This window comes from Anguilla rostrata, chromosome 12, assembly GCF_018555375.3.
Source record: "Anguilla rostrata isolate EN2019 chromosome 12, ASM1855537v3, whole genome shotgun sequence".
Lineage (NCBI taxonomy): Eukaryota > Metazoa > Chordata > Actinopteri > Anguilliformes > Anguillidae > Anguilla > Anguilla rostrata.
The window spans coordinates 25,034,923-25,055,350 of record NC_057944.1 but is presented as its reverse complement, the minus strand read 5'-3'; the positions used below and the strand labels follow the sequence as shown (position 1 = coordinate 25,055,350).

Genomic DNA, 20,428 nt, shown 5'->3' with positions numbered 1-20,428 from the left:
CATGTCAGAGATAGCAGTTCATAAACTACACGAAGTGCCCAGCAAAACCAATCAGGTCGGACACTTAGGACTCTATTTTATGACACACAGAAGTGAAATGGGATATGCATGGATGTGGTGGTGTGCTGGTGGTCAGGTTTGAGTCGGGATGGCTTGGTAAGATTGCGGTCAGGTTTGGGATGTCAGAGGTAGTTTGCTATGATTGCAGTTAGGTTTGGGTCAGGGTGGTAGTTTGCTATGATTGTGGTCAGGTTTGGGTCGGGGGATGGTAGTTTGGTAAGATTGCGGTCAGGTTTGGGATGCCAGAGGTAGTTTGCTATGATTGCAGTTAGGTTTGGGTCAGGGTGGTAGTTTGCTATGATTGTGGTCAGGTTTGGGTCGGAAGATGGTAGTTTGGTATGACTGCGGTCAGATTTGGGTTGGCTCGTACCTGGTCCAGCAGCAGGACTGAGGATTTGATGATTTCCCGCCACTTCTGCAGCTCAGTGTCATGGTAACGCTGCTGCGACTCCAGAAGCTGGGCCCACTCCAGCTGTGTCTGCGGCAGTTTACTGTATACACACACACACACACACACACACACAGTATAAGGGGTGTGCAGTACTTTTGGGGGGAGAAGTGGTAGTAATGGTGTAGGGAATGGATACTCAAATCTTACTGCTGTTTGTTCTTTACCTGTTAATTTAATGATTACTGCCAGTGACCCCACTTAATCCCACCCACCTGGTGTCCCTGGTCTAAAACAGCCCCTGATCAGATGGTAAAGAAGAAAACCAGCAGTACCACTGGCCTTGAGAGCCAGATTTGAGTACCCCCTTGTGTAGTGGGTGAACAGAATATTTGCAGGATGGAGGCACACCTCTCGTGAAGTCGGAGGCCCTGCCAAGTGGTGAGGCTCTGGGCACTGTACTCCAACATCCACAGCTTATAGAACAGCATCATGTTCAGGAATACCAGCAACACCAAACTGGAGGAGGAGACAAAGCACATCAGAGCACTGCGCATTAACTACAATACCCAAGACCCTCAGCACATCACAGCACTGCTCATAATCTATATGACCCAAAATCCTCAGGGCATCACAACACTGCTCAAAAACTACACTACCCAAGACCCTCAGCGCATACCAGCACTGCTCATTAACTACACGACCCAAAACCCTCAGTACATCACAGCACTGCTCATTAACTACATTACCCAAATCCTCAGCACTACAGCCTTTAATGACCATGGAAAACTCATAGAAGAACAGAGTATCACCCCAGATATTTAGCATAAAAAGAACAACATACCTCACACAGATCCTAGGGCAAGCAATGGAGGAAAAGGAGAGCGCAGTTACACTCATAACAGATAGAGAAACGATGATGGGGTGTGTGCATAACCAGGATGATGGCTGTGTAATTTTACACACCAAGTCTGAAAATGTGCAGCTGGTCCGAATGACCCTGATCAAAGTGACAGGAAAGGGGCCCCATGGTCGTTCTGTCCCAGCTGTTTTGGCCCATCTCACACTAACTCCAACACTTGTGCTGCAATAATTCCAACACTAGCACCCCTCCCCTCCACCCCCCCTTTAAAAGAAGCACCCCTGGAGGTACTCACACAAAGCTGATGATTAACAGGAGCTTGGACACGCTGTAGAGGGCAAAGCCACCTGGGACGTGGTCTGGGACGTGCCGTGTTTGAGTGGAACCTTCCGGAGATAAATGAGGAGAGGGACAGTTTCAGAAATGAGCGGCCAAAAATGTACATTGAGTGCAGCTCTCTCCTCTTGCTGTCACATGCCTCTGACCTGCCACATGTTTGATGCGGTGGATGACCTCATCGTCGGTTGGCGTGGTGACAGGGCTGAGCACCTCCTCCAGGTGTTGGGCGCGGAGGTGCACCAACGGCCGCTTCCTACGCCGCAACGTCGACGTCTTCGTCGCCTTGGCTTTCGGTGACTGCCTGAGGGGCTCCATCAGCAGCCCCTCCTCCATCTTAGACAGTTCAATTTCTGGGAAACGTAGTCCAATCAAAAATAAACTTTAAGTCACAGCCTCCTCCACTTTGGACAGCTCCAGCTCTGAGAAATATAGCTCAAACAAAAATGAAGTTATTCATAGCCTTTTATACCTTAGCCAGCAGTAGCTCTGGGAAATGCAGTTTTGATTACTAAATGTAGTAATCACAATAAAGCTTAGTCACAGATCGTTACAGTAAGGGTACAACAAGCCCTTTGAATGCTAAATGAATTCTTATTATTATACTGATTTACAAACTGATTACATTTTTTGGCTCAGGTTCTTTGACAAATCAAGTGAAACTTTGTTAAGAGTAAATTTTACAGTCTGAATACATTTTGCCAAAAATATGCCAAACAATATCAAGAGTAGAAAAGAGAGACAAAAAAATAAAAAAGATAAGATTCTATTATGACTACTGACATAGCCAAAATGTTCTTACACATTTTGTGCAGTTTGTCTAGCCAGTTTGTTTGTCTAGACTAAAGACAAGCTGCACTCATACTAGGTGTTTAACATTTTGATGTTGCACATGATGCATCTCAGCCTGTCCAAAGGAAATGTGTGCATTTTAGTAGAAAGGCCTAGTGGGTCTAAGTTGGCGGGGCTCACCAAGATGGCGGAAGTTTTCGTCCAGGCCACTCCAGAAGTTCTTCTCGATGAAGCCCTTGACCAGCCCCCAGGGCTGCTTGCGATAGCGAAGCTCGGTGGAAACCCTGAGGCGCGGGAAAGGATAGAGCACACCGTCAGCATCACAGCGAGCGGACTCTTTACCGGGGGCGAGCGTGTGTTTGCGCGTGCACATGTAGACGGCATGCTTACCTCAGGCGACACTTGTTCTTGGCCACCCGTGTCAGCATGTAGCGGTTGAGCGTGTAGAAGTAGTCGTGGTACGGCACATCATGCGTGATGACCTCAGCGTCGATGATGTAGCACTCGCTCTCCTGGCTGGCTTTGTAGAGCGTCTGGAGAGAAAAGGAGAAAGAAGGGGGGAGAAAGAGGGGAATCAGCGAGAGAGAAAGAGGGGGGTGAGAGAGAGAGAGAGAGAAGGAGAAAAAGAGACTAAGTGTTGATAATAATGGCCAAATGGAAACATTTTTCAGTAGGAAGGTTGTTTCTCATTTTGAATCAATCTACAGCATAACCACAGTGTCCTGCATGCAAGATAAAACTGTTACATGATACTCAGTTTATCTTGGAAAATTCACATGCCAGATTGTACCTTTGGATGTATAAACCTTCATCACAGCATTCAGTTTGACTCTATTACAATCATGATAGCTGTAACACTAGCATCTTGTGTTACAGGGAGGTAGCCTCAGAGCAGGCAGGAAGGAGGGAGGGGAGCCAGCTCACCTGCATTTCCGTGACAGCGGCGGTCTTGGGGGCCAGCGGATTAGAGAGGGAGATGGTGTACATAATTTCCCTAGTCTGGTTGCCCTCATCCAGCTTCTTCCAAGGGTGATACACCACGTCTGGGCAGGAGTCATAGAGTCATTGCCAAGGAGAAATGATTAATTATCACATCACTCGTCTCCCCAACAGACACTTTCTTTAGAGGGAACTGGACATATGCCAGACAATACCATTTAGAATATATAAAGATATAAATGACGGTTGAAGACTTGGTCTTCAACACTGTTGTGTATAAGTGAGTCACCTGAGAACCTCCGCTGCTCCATGAAGTCATTCATGAACTGAGACTCTGTGAAGAGGATGCCGTATAGCTTGTCCACGCTGAACTTGTATATCTCGTTGATGTACTGTCGACCGTTCAGGTCTTCATGGAAAGCCTGGACCTCCCCTGCTGGAGAGATTCAAAGACACACGCATACACGCTGTAACTGCGAATGGATTGGTGGAGAATGGGGCAAGGCTGTAAAAGTGTACTTTGATTGGCGGAGATGGAGGCGAGCATGTAACTGTCTGAACTGGTGTAGAAGGCGGTGAGACCCGTACCTTCATCGTGCGTCTCAGAGGAGTCGCTGAGTTCGGTGGGGATGTCTTCGTTGTCGTTGAAGTCCAGCGAGGGCAGGGGCACGGGGACGCTGAGCTCGCTGCTCTGCTCCTCAGCCAGTGGGAGGGCTAGGAGGTCATCATCCGGAAGGCAGTCTATGTACTCCTCTGGGGGCAGGTCGAACTGCAGACAACAGCCAATCAGAACAAGGCATTAGCCAAGGCTATTCACTGGACTTGGACCTGGACCAATCAAAGGGCATCTAAACTTGCATCACTGAAAGGGTATGTGCTCATTTCACAATCATCCCTTCAGTTCATGACAAAGAGCGCAAAAATAATTTATTACTTTCTACAGAGTACCAGCATGTATTTATACATGAAAGGGTTCAGATTGGATATCAAGCATGGAAAACACTTTTTCTGAGTTAAATAAACCAAGATATATTGTTTTTGTTATGAAAATCACCAGGCTGATATAACGACTAAATCATCCACACCAAATCACTAGAGATCACACACTGTGGGGTCCCATCAGTGTCAAAACAAGTGATAATGCCGGTAAAAGAGGTTCATTGGAGTTAAGCTTTAAAAATATTTCATTTTGCAAACATGGTGGAACACTGAATGTTCAGAGCAGTGTGTTCCCCAGCTGGGTGCTCAGATACAGCGATGTGGTAAGCAGGAACCTTTTAAAAACTGCTTTGATGTGGAAGAGCAAATGAGGCAATTCCCTGTGTGACCCTTGACCCCTGACCCTCAGGTCACAATACTGCACCAGCACTTCCTCTCGAATGCCCTTCAAACACCCAGGGCATCTGGTGCTTGTTTTGATATATGGTGCAGCCATTATACACTTGTTTATATGGGAATTTGTGCTAAGGCATCCTCTTACAAGTTATTTCCTTGTAGCCATAGCGACTGGTTGCCTGGTTCGGCCTTGCCCTGCCCCACGTGGGTAGCTGTGGTGAGTGACATTATCATTCTCTGCGGACTGCTTAGAAAAAGGGCTGCTCAGTGCAGATCAGGGTAATATCAGTTCTCCTTAAGAGACAGATAGTCTCTGGCCTTGGAGCAGGGCTTCAGCCAATCTGAGGTGGGTCAATGTCCATTAATTATTGCATTTATCATTTACTCTAACATCCATATTGATTTATTATTCAGTAATATACATAAACTTATTTAATAAGTATAACAATAGCAACATTCAAAATAATTAGGGACCAAGTAGATTAAAATGACAAAAATCGAATATATGTATTATTCAATTATGAGTAATATTGTATTATCACATGAAACAATCAGTTCATTATTATATCTAAGGTGCTAATTGATAGACTGAAATGGCTGAAAGCTAGGGTGTTCTGGATAAAACCTGCAGCAACTGGAGCTGGTTCCCGCCCAGTTTAAAAACCAGACCCGAGACCTGCAGGGGGCGCTGTGGAGTGATGGGACTCACAGAGATGGCCGTCTCACTACTGCTGATGGAGGTGAGCGTGCTGGTGGTGAGAGACTTCTTGGGCAGCAGCGGGCTGGCGTCTGGCTTGGCCTCCGCGCTGCTCTTGGACGAGCTGTCATTCACCTCGATCTCCTCTGGCGGGATCTCCTCGCAATACCTGGACCGGGGGGTGGGGGTGGGGGGATGGCCGTGAAACAGGCAGGGGTTATCACCCTGGTAGGGCCGATCAGGTTTTGGGAGGGTGTGGTTTTGGATTTGGATTCAGGTGATCTGGGCACATAGAGATCACACCCTCACACCTTTGAGGGATGGGTCTGGGAATCGGATTGATCTAATGCAGCTTTTTCTAAGCTTTTAAATAGTTTTTTGTTAAATAGGACAGTAGTCCATTATACAAGTGCCAACTGCCACTTCCACAGCATTGCATATATAACCAGACCACTTCTATCACCCAGCCCCGTCTCTTTGAAATTCCTACCGCTACACATGGGTAAAGATCCATTAAGTACTCATGGACACACCCTGAACTTGCATCAGATGTGACACCAGGGAGAATACAATAGTGCACTGTTCATAGCAGTCATAAATGAGCAATAGTACATTGTGGGAAAAGCCTGTCTAAACACTAGATAAACAGCAGAGGAGGTTTGAACACTGCTTTGATGTTATCAGCGTAATGTTGGTGACTAAACCTGACCATGAAGTGAGAATGGAGAACAGCAACTGGCACAGCAACATCTTTTTTTTTGTCATGGGGAAGATTACACCCTAAATTGTATAACCCTTAGGCGGGGTGCGGCCAAATACCACAGCGATACCGAGAAAGATGGACAGGCTAATAAACAGATGAAACCTTTGAGGCATTATTTGTAATCTATTACCAACTCCCAATGCATTAGAATAATGACAAGTAACATACATAGGGGACAGTTCAGCAATTTTATAATGGAGGTGGAATGGAGCAGGGCAGGGGGGATGGGGTCGAAGGTTAAGAACTGGGATGGGAGAGCAGATGGGATTTGGTGTGGGGGGGTAACACTCACCCCATGGTGTTGAAATCGTCGTCCGGAGGCACGTAGTCCTCGTCGTCGCTGGTCAGCCCCAGCTCGCTCCCGTAGCACTGATGCACAAAGTGCCACAGCTCTTTGGGGCACAGCGGCTATGGAGGGGGGTTAAGGGGGGGGGTAAGTGAGAGAGAAGCTTTCAGAATCTACCACAGAAAAACAAACTCCTCTCGTCATATGGGCGGATTCACAAAGAAGGACCGCTGCCTCTCAAATCTCAGCTTTGGTTTTAAATGGGATCATTGAGCCTGACACTTCAGTTGACGGTTTGTTACAGGTGAGAAACGGGTGCCCACTGAGGTGAGTACTAAGTAAAACCTGGGGTCGGAGGCCAGGCCTGGGGTCCAGGGCTCACCTTTTCGAGCAGTGCGTTCTGCCAGAGCCTGAACATCATCATGTACGTCCTGTCCCGGGCCCCAAACGAGGTAAAAAAGTGCTGTGGGAGGGGCACAGAGGGGTGGGACAGAGATCACCAACTAGTTTCACTGGCGCACACGTACCATTATGCTCCAGACAACATTACTACACCAACGAGTCATTGTTTTAAAATTGCACTTTCGACTAGTTTTGTGCACAAATGCGTCATTACCAAACTAGTTCCACGATAAGGACAGCACAAATGTGTCTTTACAGTCACATTAAGCATACAGAAATATGCTATTATAGTTAAATTCGACTAGAGAGCCATCTGCATTCCAGTTGCCGTGGAGTCATTATGACATCCCAGGTGGGCGGCAGCAGTTAGGGCCCCGCCCTCACCTTCTCAGTGTCGGTGCAAACTTGAACAGCATTGGGGATGAGGCGCGCGGTCTTCTCTTTCGTCATCGAGCAGACATCCTTCAGCCTCACTGTCAGCTGGACATGGAACAGAGATTGCAAGAAAGGGAAAACCAATCACATCGCAAGAATTCACAAACTGTGTGTGATGTCACAAACACAGAATTGTGTTCATTTTACACTAATTTAAAAACAACACATGCATCTTCTGCTAGGTAAGTATACTGGATGTGTTACTACAGTTAAAGAGCTAGGCTACTAGGCTTCTAAACACAATAGAGGATTTAAAAGCAACACAAACATATGTAGCATGAGGCACAGTGAGGAAGAGAGAAAGTTCCGGAAATCTGTGTCAGTACCAGCGTTTCCCATCTGAAGATGTTGCTATAGAAACAGATCCAGTTTTCGGAGAGGTAGAGCCGCCCCTGTAGGAGGATGTCCCTTTGCAAGGCACAGGAGTAATCTGCCAGCAGAGGTTAAAGGTCATTATTAAGGAGGCCCCCCAAATACATCCCTGTGGCTCCCCCAGCCGAAACTGAATTACTTCCTCAGAGGGTCACCGGCAGTTCATTTTGAAGCAAATACCAGCTGTAACGGCGCATGCTCTATGTGTTTATGTGGGAGATCTGAGGGTTATGATGTCATTGCCACACCACAGAGCCCTTATACTTCATTACTGTTCAGTTTAGCTGGGAGAGAGACATGGTACAAGTAAGCTTCATGAAAATTCACCACACCAACAGCAGCTTTTATGCCATAAGATTAAATATGCTAAAAATTATTTTAAACTGCCCCCCCCCCCCCCCAAAAAAAAACATTCTAGAAACACAACACAACATCTGTATACCGATGTCCCCTGTTCCTTGTTGCTATTAACACCGTTTACTTAAGGAAGTGCAGTGGACTGAGTCTGAAGGTCTTCCTGTCTCTGGTGACCCTGCCCCACACCCCTCCTCACCCACGATGAGCCGCTCCGTGTCAGGGAGCTGTTTGAAGAGCTTCCTGAAGTCCTCATTGCGCTGCTTATATGTGGGACTCAACACCTGCAAGAGAGGGGGGATGACAAAAGCTGAGAGATTAGAAACACACCAACACACACACACACACACATGCATACACACACGCACACACCACGCACACATACAAGCACACATGCACACACCACACACACACACACACACACACAGTACGATGTGGTCCATGCTGGTAAAGACCTCCCGGTCAGCTGGCTCCTGTCCCTGCAGCAGAACTGTGGACATGCAGAGGACTGTGGGATACTTTAGCAGGAGTGGCTCGTGAGCGTGAGCCACGCTGAACGGGGGACAAGGCCACGCCCACGCACACGTAAGAGGCGGAGCTCCCTCACATCACTGTAAAAAGACCCCGGGGTCTCCGCTCTGGTCCCAGCATTCCTGAAGCGATGCGTTCGGAACATGCCACATGCTGACGCTGCAGTACTGAACACGGCACATCGGATCCCCTACTCAACTGACATGCAAATAAACCTCATGACCTCGGTGCAACAAATTCTCTGCTTAGACCAGACAAAATAACAACCGCTGTAGACACACATAGCGTAGACATCACCATGAAGCAAATTAACTGGCCCCCTGCTACTACCTGATACTGAAGTGAGCTCTTCTCTGATTACCCAGAATGCCCATGGAGGTTACAGGGTGGAAAGGCAACAGCTTGCACCAGTGTTCACACTGTTAGACCAGGAGAGCATAGCTCCCAGAGGGCCAGAGCATGTGCTGGGTTTTGTTCCACCCAGTTATTCTGGCTTAGTTTTCTAAACAGCTGTGCACACCAATCTCTCATATACCGCACCAGACCACCAAGGACGCAGTCTGCAGCTGTAGCCCATGACTTTATCAAAAATGTCAGATTAAATAAGTATTTAGGCTCATGAAATCCCACAATCGACCTTTGTTTTGCCTGCCTGGTTTACACTCCCGGCTCCCTCCTTATCGAGACATCCCATAATAATCAAAGGATTAGGTATGGTGATCTTACCGGCTGACTTGGCAAGTTCCTTTCTGCAGGGATATTTCACATCCTGGTTGAGACGTCATTTGATTTGAAAACATTAAAGGGAAAAGCTCTTATAGGTGCAGAATACATGTTCACCTAAAGGGTTTTGATAACTAGTCTGCTAATCCCCTTACATTAATAAATCTTGATTTAAACCTGGAAATTAGTATATTCAATTTTTTATTCAATGATATTGTCAATAAGTATATTCACCACCAAAACCTAGCGACGTACTGATATAGAGAAGGATCTTTTGATATCTATCAATAAAACCAACAAAAAAGTTTTGTGGTCATATTGTGTGTATGCTGGCCTAAGTTTGAAGAAAAGCACAAAGCAGTTTGCTTCCTTTTTTTTATCACCGAGACTTTTTTTCACAACAACATCAAAGGGCTGGTCTTACGCTGGGTAGCATGGGAGACCACCCTCTCTGAAGCATGAAACTGTACAATTCCTGTGGAAGGGGCTGCGCACCGTCGAGCTTATCGGCGTGACTAAACAGAAACCCTTCACTCCCCCTCGGACAACCGCACAGAGAGAAAAACACTGCATTCCTCCACCCGCATGATGCGAAAATATCTCTGTCCAGAAAGTCACAACTTATGTTCAGATGGAAACGAGGCCCCAAGGTCGTTTGCTAGTGCTCCAACATGCATCTCTGCCAGCTCCTCCCTTTGAAGAAAAAGCACTTCAGGAAATAATACTTGCCAAAGCAGAAACCAAAGAAATCCCTACCAAGGAAATCTTAAGCCGCGTTTCCACCGCAGGAACTATACCCCGGAACTAGGAACCTTTTGAGGAACTCAGTGCGTTTCCACCGCAGGAACTAGGGTCTAAATTTAGTTCTGGGGGCTTTGTTTTACCCCCCAAAACGTTCCTGCTCGGGGGGTAGTACTTTCCGAAAGTACAGGAACCTTTTGGGTGGAGCTTGCAGCGCTGAACATTTCTGATTGGTCGAGTACTCGCAGCACTTGTGTTGTATTTATTTTCCGCCATTACCCGCCATGTTTGAAAATATGCCGGCGCAACCCGATTTATTTTCATAATAACTTCAAATCAAACTTGTATGTTATGCGGCGCAGTAGCCTAGTTTTGGTTATAGCCTGCCAACGTCTTGGAATTATAACGTGTGCTCTTCTGTTCTTTTCTTGCTTTAGTATTCGTTTTATAAAATGCTAAGCATTCGTGCTGGGACAGCATATTACGTACTAAAACATTCAAACGGATTAATTCGGTTGCTGAATATTTTCTTCCGGATTTTCTTTGTTAGCCCATTGTAATTGAATCAAAACGTTTGATACAGTTATGTGAGGTATGCGGTAGTTCTGCGTAATTCACATTGGTGATACAGTAAAAGCAAACTGGAAATCACCTTCCGCACTTTTTGTCATGGTAAAATAACAGGTTAATTCTAGTAATAGTACCTTTAGCTTTTTCAGACTGCCGTAATTTTACTCTGCCATTCTTCAATTTCACAAAAGACCAGGAAGACTATGGACTAATTTATGGTGCATGGTTCGCATCTGGAGGGCACACTTCGCTGCTCGGCTAGCAGTAACTCCGAAGGAAAACAAACGGTGGCTGTACCACTACTAATTTAAAATTTCACGCAAGTCCGAGTTTTCGTTCTATTCTTGTCATTTTGCGATTAGCCTATATAGAATTGACGATGAGAAAGTAATCAAACAGCAAATTGTTTACAACGTGTGCATGTTTTCTGCTGTTGTTGCCAGTTATATTGGAAATGTGAATGCATTCTGTCGCTTCGGATGTCAAAACATGAAAGCGAATGTTCGCATGAAAACATAATGAATGTGTTTGAGAGGATATATAAAACAGTTACAATCTGACTATTGGTCTGTTATATCCTATTTGTTGCATAACGGTCCAAGTTCAACTACCAACGACAGTTTTGCTTGACAACGGTAAAATATGCCCAAACGGCTGCAGAAGAATATTTCAATTCCATGTGATTAAATCGATAAAAATCAATAAATACAAAAGTAACCATATATAGTCATTGTTGGCAACCCGTTGTATATAAGTGGAATAAACCCCTCCGGGCTGTCCCGGTTATTAGAAAATAATGTAGGCTACTTCGGTGGTAGTATGGGGTTACAGAAAAAATCATATGACAGATGGACCGACGACAACGTCGCTTTTCCATACGTCAGTGGGCTAATTTGCCTAATCTTCGCGGGACTTTAGACCCCGGTGGAAACGCAGACAGCCATTGGCTGAAGGAACCTTTTAGTTCCTGGTAAAGCAGTTCCTGGGACTGAAAGTTCCGGGTAATTTTGGTGGAAACGCGGCTTTAGTGTATTTGATCCACTCCAAAAAAAAGGTTGCTGTACCTAGAATTTGTTTCTACTATTTTGATTTGTTTAACACTGCGTAATTGCATTACAGATGACTTAGCATATCAGTCTACATAAAGTATGTACATTATGGACACAGCACAGTCTACATACACCATAGTGATAGTATCCCCTGGCAAAAACAAATAATACAAATTTTTTTAAATCAGGGAGAAAGGTTTCATTTGAAATCAAACTACAATATTCTACACTATTGGCCATGAGTTCAGAGTGGTAAACAATACCTAAAAATAAAATAGCTTGTTTGTCAAGGACCGTTTTGGCACCGCTCTGCAGTAAAAGGTATTCTGAGTGTCTTTCAATACAACAGAAGCACAGCAGAGAAGTTCATTCTCACATGAAAGAGGACAGCATAAACAGTAAGAGGGTTTGACTTGTCTGACAAGGGCCCCTCTCACTCTTTCCTACAACCGGACTACAGCCAGACTGGGCTGGTACTGCCATGAACTAATCGTGGAGACAGCTGAACGGTACAAAGCAGCCTGGTACATGGCACAGACCAGCCAGGTACATGGCACAGACCAGCCTGGTATATGGTACAGACCAGCCTGGTATATGGCACAGACCAGCCTGATACATGATACAGACCAGCCTGATACATGATACAGAAGAACAGCCTGATACATGGTACAGACTAGCCTGGTACAAGGCTGAACCCATCACCCCCCACCCTCACGTAACTCCCAAGCAGCAGCACTTACAGCAGGAATCTCCTCAGACTCCCAGTCCCAATCCCAGTCTTCCCAGTCAGGACAGGCCTGCTCATCTGCAGACGGGCCCAGCAGCAGCCAGCCTGTCAGGGCCTCATCCAGCTCCAAGATGGCCTCCCAGTCAGCCAGGGAGTCCGCCAAATCCTGCATGTTGCGTCCGTCAAAGAAACCAAAGACTGTTCTGGGATCTTTCTTTCGGTCAGCTGGGGCAAAGCCAGCTGAGGACGATGGCAGTATCTGACTCCGGGTTTCAGAGATAGGTTCCTTGTACCAGTAGCACTCAAGAATCTAGATGCTGCAGCTCCTCTGGGAAACTTTCTTCATGACTCCTGTTGCATGAGCCTAGTCCCTCTGCTAGATCTCTGTTTTTCTCCCCCCTCTCTACCTCTCTCTCTCCTAGATATCTTTTCTTCTCTTTCTAGACATCCAAGACACCGAAGATATATCTCTCTTTCAGATATCTCTCTCCAAGATATCTCCCTCTGCCTCTCCCTCTATCTCTCTCTCGTATTACCGATATTCTTTTTCTGGCAGGGCGTCTGCTGTCCAAACAAAGCCAGCACGGTCCCGCAGGTGTCCGGGCAGAAAATCTCAGGCTTCCTCTCCTGTGGAGACCTCCGCTTCAGCTTCCCTCCGGAACGATGAGTGTCGGGTGCGAGGCGAACGTCCTGTCTCACGCTCTGCCGCGAGGGCTGGCGGTTTCGAAGTTTATGGGCTCACACGCGACCTTTAGTTACCCTGTACGAGCGAGCCCCATTAATCTCCATTTGAAATGCACGGCACCACTGCAGGGCTTGCTCTCGTGATTAACACAGTCAGAGGCGTGTCTGTCTTTGGGTCGTTCTGTCCGCCGCGCTTTTACAACTAGAGAAAAACCAAACAGTCAGGATACAAAGTAAACATGGGTGGGGACGATACCGTGAGCACGCCCTCCACCCCCGCCTGCATGCCCCTTTGCCCCAGTGGGAAATCCCCCCACACGCCCAAGAGCCTGTTTTAGGAGTCCGCTCCCTCTGCTAAGGTCAGTACTGCACCTCAGAAACCTGATCCCCAGCTATCATAGGAGAAAGAAGCTGCGACATGATTCACACGCAGAGTAGGACCAAGACAGAAATGATTGATCTTCTTAAAATTGTCCACTTAAAAAAAGACCATCTTCTACAGGTGTAAAAATGAAAGCAACCAAACCGGGCTTCTCTCTGGGATCCGTTCCACAGAAGCCACATGGAGCAACAGCAGAATCACACGCCTTCCTCTACTCAGAGGAAATCAGCTTTCTGCGAAGCGTTTCATTTTAAGCCAAGCAAAATTCAGCAAAGAATCAGACAAACAATTTTTTCTTTTTTAGGAGGGAAAATAAAAAAAATCTTCAGCATTTTTAAGCTTCAACAAGCCTTAAAAATGATCATGTCCATCCATTTGTCTCAAATCAATTTTTCTGCATCATCAAAGGCATTCCAAAAAGAAAAAATGTTCAAAAGTGAAAAGAGTTGTGAGGGAGGAATCCCCTTTGGGTCGATCCTTTGGTTCCCATCCTCCAAGGGTCAGGTGTGACCCTGGATCAGTGTAGATCGGTCCCGGGTAATGGGTGACAGTAGCAGCTCCAGGGAGGGTTTGTAACACATTAACCAAGAAAGCAAACAGTGAGCGACAGGGAAGACAGGTACCGGAGAACAGCCAGATCTCGAGCGGGGGCTGTAACCACGGAGATGGCATCCGCAGCTCAGTCCCTACGGCAACTTCCTCTCCCTGCTGCGACACTGAATTCCTAGAAAACAACTCTCAAGGAGTGCAGGAGGAGGAGCGTGCGTGCGTGTGTGTGTGTGTGTGTGTGCAAGTGTCTGTGTATGAGCAAGTGCGAGGGTGGGGGGCCATGAGGCAGCCCCTGTTTCCTTCAGAATTACACCTCCTTCTGACCAACCAGCAGTGCGTGCCTGATCAGGAAAAGGGGGGGAGGGTTGTTTGGGAGGGCCCGTGCCATCGAAACCAGAAGCAGATGTGGGAGTTTCACACTCATGTCGGGATTAAAACCCCGACTGACCCTCAAGCTCCCCCCCCCAGGCTCACTGTTTACTCAAAGGAAGTGCACAAAAATACCATATGATCAGCCAATCGGCTTGGCTCCAGGGACTTCTGAAGAAAATGAGCAGGCTGGCCCTAACAGTGTAATTCTGTGCTGTTCAGATCCTTTCGGCTGCCTCATCTGAACGGGGCCGAAGGCACGTGACTCAGCTCAGACTGAAAAACAAGCCCTTTCTTACTCCCTGAAAACCCCAGAAAGCCCCCGAAACCCCTCTTGCTGACCGCACAAGCCTGCAGAACTTGCAGAGTGGGAATGGATAAGCAGTTTGTCCAGTTCATCCAGTGCGGGTGGAGTGTAAAAAGTACCCTCACTGAAATGAGTGAGGACACACCCCCTCAACCCCGGAGACACAGTCCACCTGGGGTGAATGAACTCTGGAGCTCCTCCCACTGACAGCCTGGGGGGAGGGGGGAGGAAACGCAGATTCCCTGCTCATGCCAAAGAGGTGAATCACAACCACTCACCCGCTCCCTAATACATCTGTATTCACCCTGAGGGACACAACCCTCCCCCCACCCCTCCCAAGGTAATCAGCACAGAGAGAGAGAGAGAGACACAGTCAGCCATAGCTGATACAAGTGCTGCTTTTTGGAGTCACTCCAGAAATCTGGAATTTTTTTTTGACCCAGCCCCCACGCCACCCTGGCCTTTGACTAGTAACTGAACAGAGGTACAGATAAAAATGACATGCTTGAAAGAGGAGGAGTCATGTTTATTGCTAGTGACAAGCTTTATTGCATTGCCTGGAGACTCATTGTGTTTGCTGGTTTTCACTCTAAACTTAACTTAACAATCTCTCAATCATAACCAGCTAGTACTTTGTAACAGGCTAAAAGACAAAGAGGTCAAAGACAAAGAAAAAGACAGCAACTCAAATTTGCACGGCATTAAATTAAGTTAAGAAAAAAAATGCAGTAGTTTAAACACACATTTTCAAAAAGCTTAATTGATCAAGACGCTGTCCACCCTTCGCTTGAAAGCCACCTCCCATCTAACAGACCTGACTTCTGACTGCGAATCCAGTAAACTGTAGCTTCCTCATGAGCCACCATTTTCTGCACTCGTTTGTTAGACAGAAAAACAGACGTTTAAGGAGGGCGTAGAGGAGCAAGCGCGTCACATCGCTGTCTCTCGCTGGGCTCAGAACTCACGTACGGTCTGCATCTTAATCACAGAGGGCTCAGGGCCATGGGAGATCATCACTGCCACAGAGAGACGTGCGGCAGAACTGCCAGCCTACATTACCCAAAACACACTTTGCCAAGAGTTGAAACAGGAAGTCAATGCCCCTACTGGTGCCATTAGACAGGGAATGATTATTCACCAGGCCTGGCTAAATACTGACATCTTATATCCAGCCGTCCTGGAATTGTAGTACAGGAGCTGCTAACCCTGTAAAACGGGAAGGTTGAGGGATGAGAAACCTGCAAATTACAGCACATACAGTGTGAACCCCAGTGGTTGATGAACAGATTGTGCTGAAGCCACACTTTTATCCTAGCGTGGGACAAAAGGCCAAAAAGACAGGCCTGGGAGGGCATATTCTCTCTGGGAGCCATATGGTCAAATGATGAACTGACCGGCCTCAAACGCTGCTGACCCGTGGCACAGAAGCTGGGCGTGGCCTGTGCCGGAGCCACACCCCAGATGGGGACATTTTGAGTGGATTTTCCCCCACACTGCCTCGCTCTCTGGGTGGGATTTGAGGCCCCCAACTGAAAAAAAACATAACCTCGAAATACAGAACTTTAAAAATTCTGAATGTTCCTGCCACTGAATGCCACTGTAAAATCTTTTGGCAGGTATTTCTCACACCACATCCTAAACTAGGCACAGACAGGAAAGCCATCATTTCCCACGGGACCCGTATACTGTACAAAGACCATGCATTTTTACAACCACACGCTACATGCAATCTGACTGGGCCTAAAGTAAGGCCCACCTTTAAGGCAGGGGAACAGTCTACCCACTACATGAAAGGGTCGAGTCCACATTATTAGCATGTTGGGTGATAAAGGCTCGGGGACTTGATGATGTTATCCAGAGAACACACGTGCGGTCGTATGAAGCACCTAAAGCTTCCAGCTGGGACTTGAGCAGCTTCAGCTGTGCTTAAGCCGTGCTTCAGTTGTTCTCGAGTTGTACTTCGAATGAAACGACACCCTATGGCAGTGTTTCCGCACCCTGGTCCTGGTAACTCACAATGTGCACAGATTTAGGTTCCGCTTTGACAGTTTCTCTGAGCTGTTGACTCTCAGTAAGGGCTAAAATGTTGAGGTGCACACTGTTAGTTTAATGTGAAGAGAAAAAAATGTGTTGCTTGGTCAGTGTATTGAAGGATTAAGGAATTCAAGCTACTTCTTGTCACTTTGTCCACTTATTACAACTGAGGAACGTACTCCATTTAATATTTTCAGATTCAGACAAGGAGCTACATTCAGTTCGTAAGGGCTAGATGACAAGAATGTGTTGACCTGTATCTTTTTGATGGGACAAACTCACCACTGACCACACATTTCACACTATTGGATGGAAACACTGCCCTAGGGTACAGCAAGCTAACAGCCTCCTGTTCTGAGGGTGATCAGTAGGTGGCCACAGGAAACACACCCACAGCTTCTGACCACCAGCGGAGAAGCACAATGTATGGATCACAGCTTCCTTGTTACCACCTGCAGTGGAATTGTGGGTATTTTTTTTAAATCTCTTTCCTGGAGATGGAGACACAGTTGGGTTTTAACTTTCGGAAATGGGGTGTCACAGGTCACCTCGGCCGGGATGAGTCTGATTTTTCAGGTGGCAGAAGTCCACCAGCTCGCAGCCAGGCAGTAACAAGGTGCGGTTCTACAAGAGTGTTAATGCCTCTGGGGTCACCCGAGAGGAAGCACCGTATGGTGGAAAATGAAATCTAACAAAATGTGGCTAAATAAATGAGGGATGAGTGAAAATTCAGAAACACAAGACATGCTTACTCTCAAGAGATGTTGTCTTTCATGCTGAGGAACACAGAGAAAGGTAGAACAGAAAAAAAAGAACAAAAAACCCAACAGGAAAAAAAGAAAAAGTCTGAGTCTGACAGGAGCAGAGAAAAAAGAAACAAACAGAATGTACCAGGAATTCACAACCTCCCTTTTCCTCACATAACACTACAGATGTGGCTTCAAGAAACATTCCTTCAACACAGCGACATTTAAGCTGTTTCAATGGTCTTATTTTCACACAATTTTAAACCAGTAATTTCCTTCTGAATGGCAGCAGGGTTATTCAACAGAACAGACATAAGAAAAGAGCACATATAGAAACCCATATAAAGATCGACCCCAGCCTCTGTCTCAGGTGCAAGCTTGTGTGCAATGACTCTGTGGCCATGGTGTTGGGAAGAGCGACAGATGGGAGTGTTTGGGAAGTTGGTTTGGGGGGTGGGGGGGGGTGAGGTGGGGTCCAGGACAGATATGATATGAGTTCCCGGGCACTAAAAAAGCTTTCAGCACATAGTTTAAGGTCACATGCTGTGCGTCCTGGCATCAGTGAAACACCCAGTGTTTTAGCCCTTTGTGCTCCAGGCTGATTTCAGCCAATTAGAACAGGGGGAGAGTAAAACTGACCAAGCAGGAAGCAAGCTAGCCCTAAAGTTTAAGCTACCTGGCAGGTGATGTGCATTTATCAATGTTATCAATTATCAATGCTGTAAGCAGGTGGAATTGCTGAGTTTGTTGAACTTGAGTTACTTAAACAATAATTCCATATCATTTCCTTAATCAAGCAACAGCATATAACAGCCAACTTGAATGAAGGCCTGGGAAATTGTGAAATGGAGATTTTACACATTCTGCAGGACCCAAAGCTAATAAAACATACCAACCCCCTCTTGTGGCTTAAAAGCAGATTTTTCATTTATGGGGTAACACGTTTTCCAACGTATGTTTTTCTTTGCAATTCTTTGTGCGGCATATTCAAATTAAATTATTTAGTAGTGTAACAAAATACGACTTCCACTCTGAAATGCTGGGAAATAATCACAGGGATATGTATATATCAATTGTATTCAAACCTTGGTGCTAGCCTAGCAGTCAGCTAAAGGGACAGGATCATTCAAACCTTGGTGTCAACCCCATCAGGCAGCTAAAGGGACAAGATAGTCACATCCTACAAACAAGTCAGACCTGTTTATCTCGTAATCTTGGGGGGCCTGGTCCCTCCCCCCAAACATGCCTGCATCTCCAGGTTAGTTACATTACAGGCAATTATCAGATGACTTACACAATTTTTTCTTTTTTACACAGCATTCACTGAAGCAAAGCAGGTTAATTACCTTGCTCAACGGTAGTGTCCAACCTGGGAATCAACCTTAGGACGGAGTGTAGCACAGTGGGTAAGGAACTAGACTTGTAACCGAAAGGTCGTAGGTTCGATTCCCGGGTAGGACACTGCCGTTGTACCCTTGAGCAAGGTACTTAACCTGCATTGCTTCAGTATATATCCAGCTGTATAAATGGATACAGTGTAAAAATGCTATGTAAAAAAGTTGTGTAAGTCGCTCTGGATAAGAGCGTCTGCTAAATGCCTGTACTGTAATGTAATGTTACAAGACCAGCTCCTTACCCATTATACTACACTGTTGCCCGATTATGTCTCTTCTGCCCCCTGGTGGTAGAATGAGCTTCCCACTGTGGCTAGGACAGCAGAAAACACTGCACATACATGAGCCTAATGACCCTCATTTAGGGGCTGCAACATGGCTTCCCTAACCCTCTTTATTTCTCCTCTTTCTTTGCTTTTGAACTTCCTTTTTGGGATAATAAGTTCAGATATAGTAGTGTAATGATAGGTTAGTTGTATAGAGGTATTTTCTCTTGTTAATTGTTGGTTTGCATGGTATACTTTACACATATTGACTATGAATGTGCCCTCTTAGTGATGTTGTACTTTTGTATTTGTGAGACAAACAGTGATGTTTCCACTGTTTTAAGAGTCTCTGAATGAAAGCATTTGCTAAGAAATTTTAACATGATATAATGACTGGATCTGGTCCAAATAAAAGTTTAGGATAAAATACAGTGCAGTTGGGTTGGATCTGGCACAAATGGAAATGAATCAAATGAATGATGATGCATAAAATTAAGGAGAATGAATGTGAATGTTTGAGTGACAGAACTCATAATCTCCCATACACCGTAACATCAAGGCCACTCTCGGCATTAATAACAGAACTGCACGCCACAACACCTGCTTGTCACCTTCACCTTGGAGGAACGAGGACCTGACAGGCAAAAAGGTGCTTATTATTCAATCCTGTGCGGAGCCCTCCGGGGTCCCATGTGGATTTGTCTGACAATAAGCAGGGAGTTACTGTGACATGCCACCAGAAAACTATGAGATCCAAACAGAGCTGAAATGCACTACTTGACGACACAGACTCATTTCAATCCATTAATTGAGACAAAGAGCTTACTGATCTACCTGCAGAAAGTGTGCTCCTATATCACTTACAAACACAGACTACAATCAGACAAACGCAGGAAGGAGAAAAAGGAGCGACTTACGTTGTACCAGCTCTGGCTTTTCTGTGGACCGGGAATCAATGGAGCAGGAGACAAGAGAGACAGAGAAAAAACAAAAGGTCAGTTATGGAGACAGCCTGCTCAGTAAACTACCTAGACTCCATAAAGTGGAGAGAGATTATCTGAGAAGATTTGAAGCAGGTGTAAAGGTTGCTCTCTTGGCACCTCCCTACTAGAAGGAGCGAGGGGTGGAATATGTGCTGCCCAATGACATGCGAACAGTTCTTTTATTAATAGTCCAAGAGAAATTCTATCCTTGACCAGGGTAAAAATAATGCGGGATGTGTTTACATTCAACATAATCACTCCACAGACGTATGTGGGACTTGTTGTTACTCTGTCTGTGCAAAACATGTATGTAGATATACAGTGAGAGCCATACTGTTTGGGACATATTTTT

General features: G+C 46.0%; 1 protein-coding gene across 8 annotated transcripts in view; it reads right to left on the bottom strand.

The window, feature by feature from the left end:
• The window catches only part of gramd1bb (GRAM domain containing 1Bb), a 106,661-nt gene that overhangs the window by 7,436 nt on the left and 78,797 nt on the right, over nt 1–20,428 (bottom strand). For 3 of the 8 annotated variants that reach the window (XM_064303383.1, XM_064303385.1, XM_064303384.1), the window contains 17 exons: nt 20,011–20,031; nt 17,440–17,463; nt 8,221–8,305; nt 7,622–7,725; nt 7,245–7,340; nt 6,841–6,921; nt 6,465–6,580; nt 5,422–5,578; nt 3,966–4,146; nt 3,667–3,813; nt 3,363–3,481; nt 2,829–2,971; nt 2,619–2,722; nt 1,796–1,999; nt 1,606–1,696; nt 860–967; nt 431–551 (listed from right to left, as the gene is read on the bottom strand). In XM_064303383.1, coding sequence (XP_064159453.1) covers nt 431–551; nt 860–967; nt 1,606–1,696; nt 1,796–1,999; nt 2,619–2,722; nt 2,829–2,971; nt 3,363–3,481; nt 3,667–3,813; nt 3,966–4,146; nt 5,422–5,578; nt 6,465–6,580; nt 6,841–6,921; nt 7,245–7,340; nt 7,622–7,725; nt 8,221–8,305; nt 17,440–17,463; nt 20,011–20,031 — 1,902 coding nt within the window. The remainder of the gene's footprint in view (nt 1–430; nt 552–859; nt 968–1,605; nt 1,697–1,795; nt 2,000–2,618; nt 2,723–2,828; nt 2,972–3,362; nt 3,482–3,666; nt 3,814–3,965; nt 4,147–5,421; nt 5,579–6,464; nt 6,581–6,840; nt 6,922–7,244; nt 7,341–7,621; nt 7,726–8,220; nt 8,306–17,439; nt 17,464–20,010; nt 20,032–20,428) is intronic. The other 5 variants (XM_064303382.1, XM_064303381.1, XM_064303380.1 and 2 more) reach the window with 3 other exon arrangements.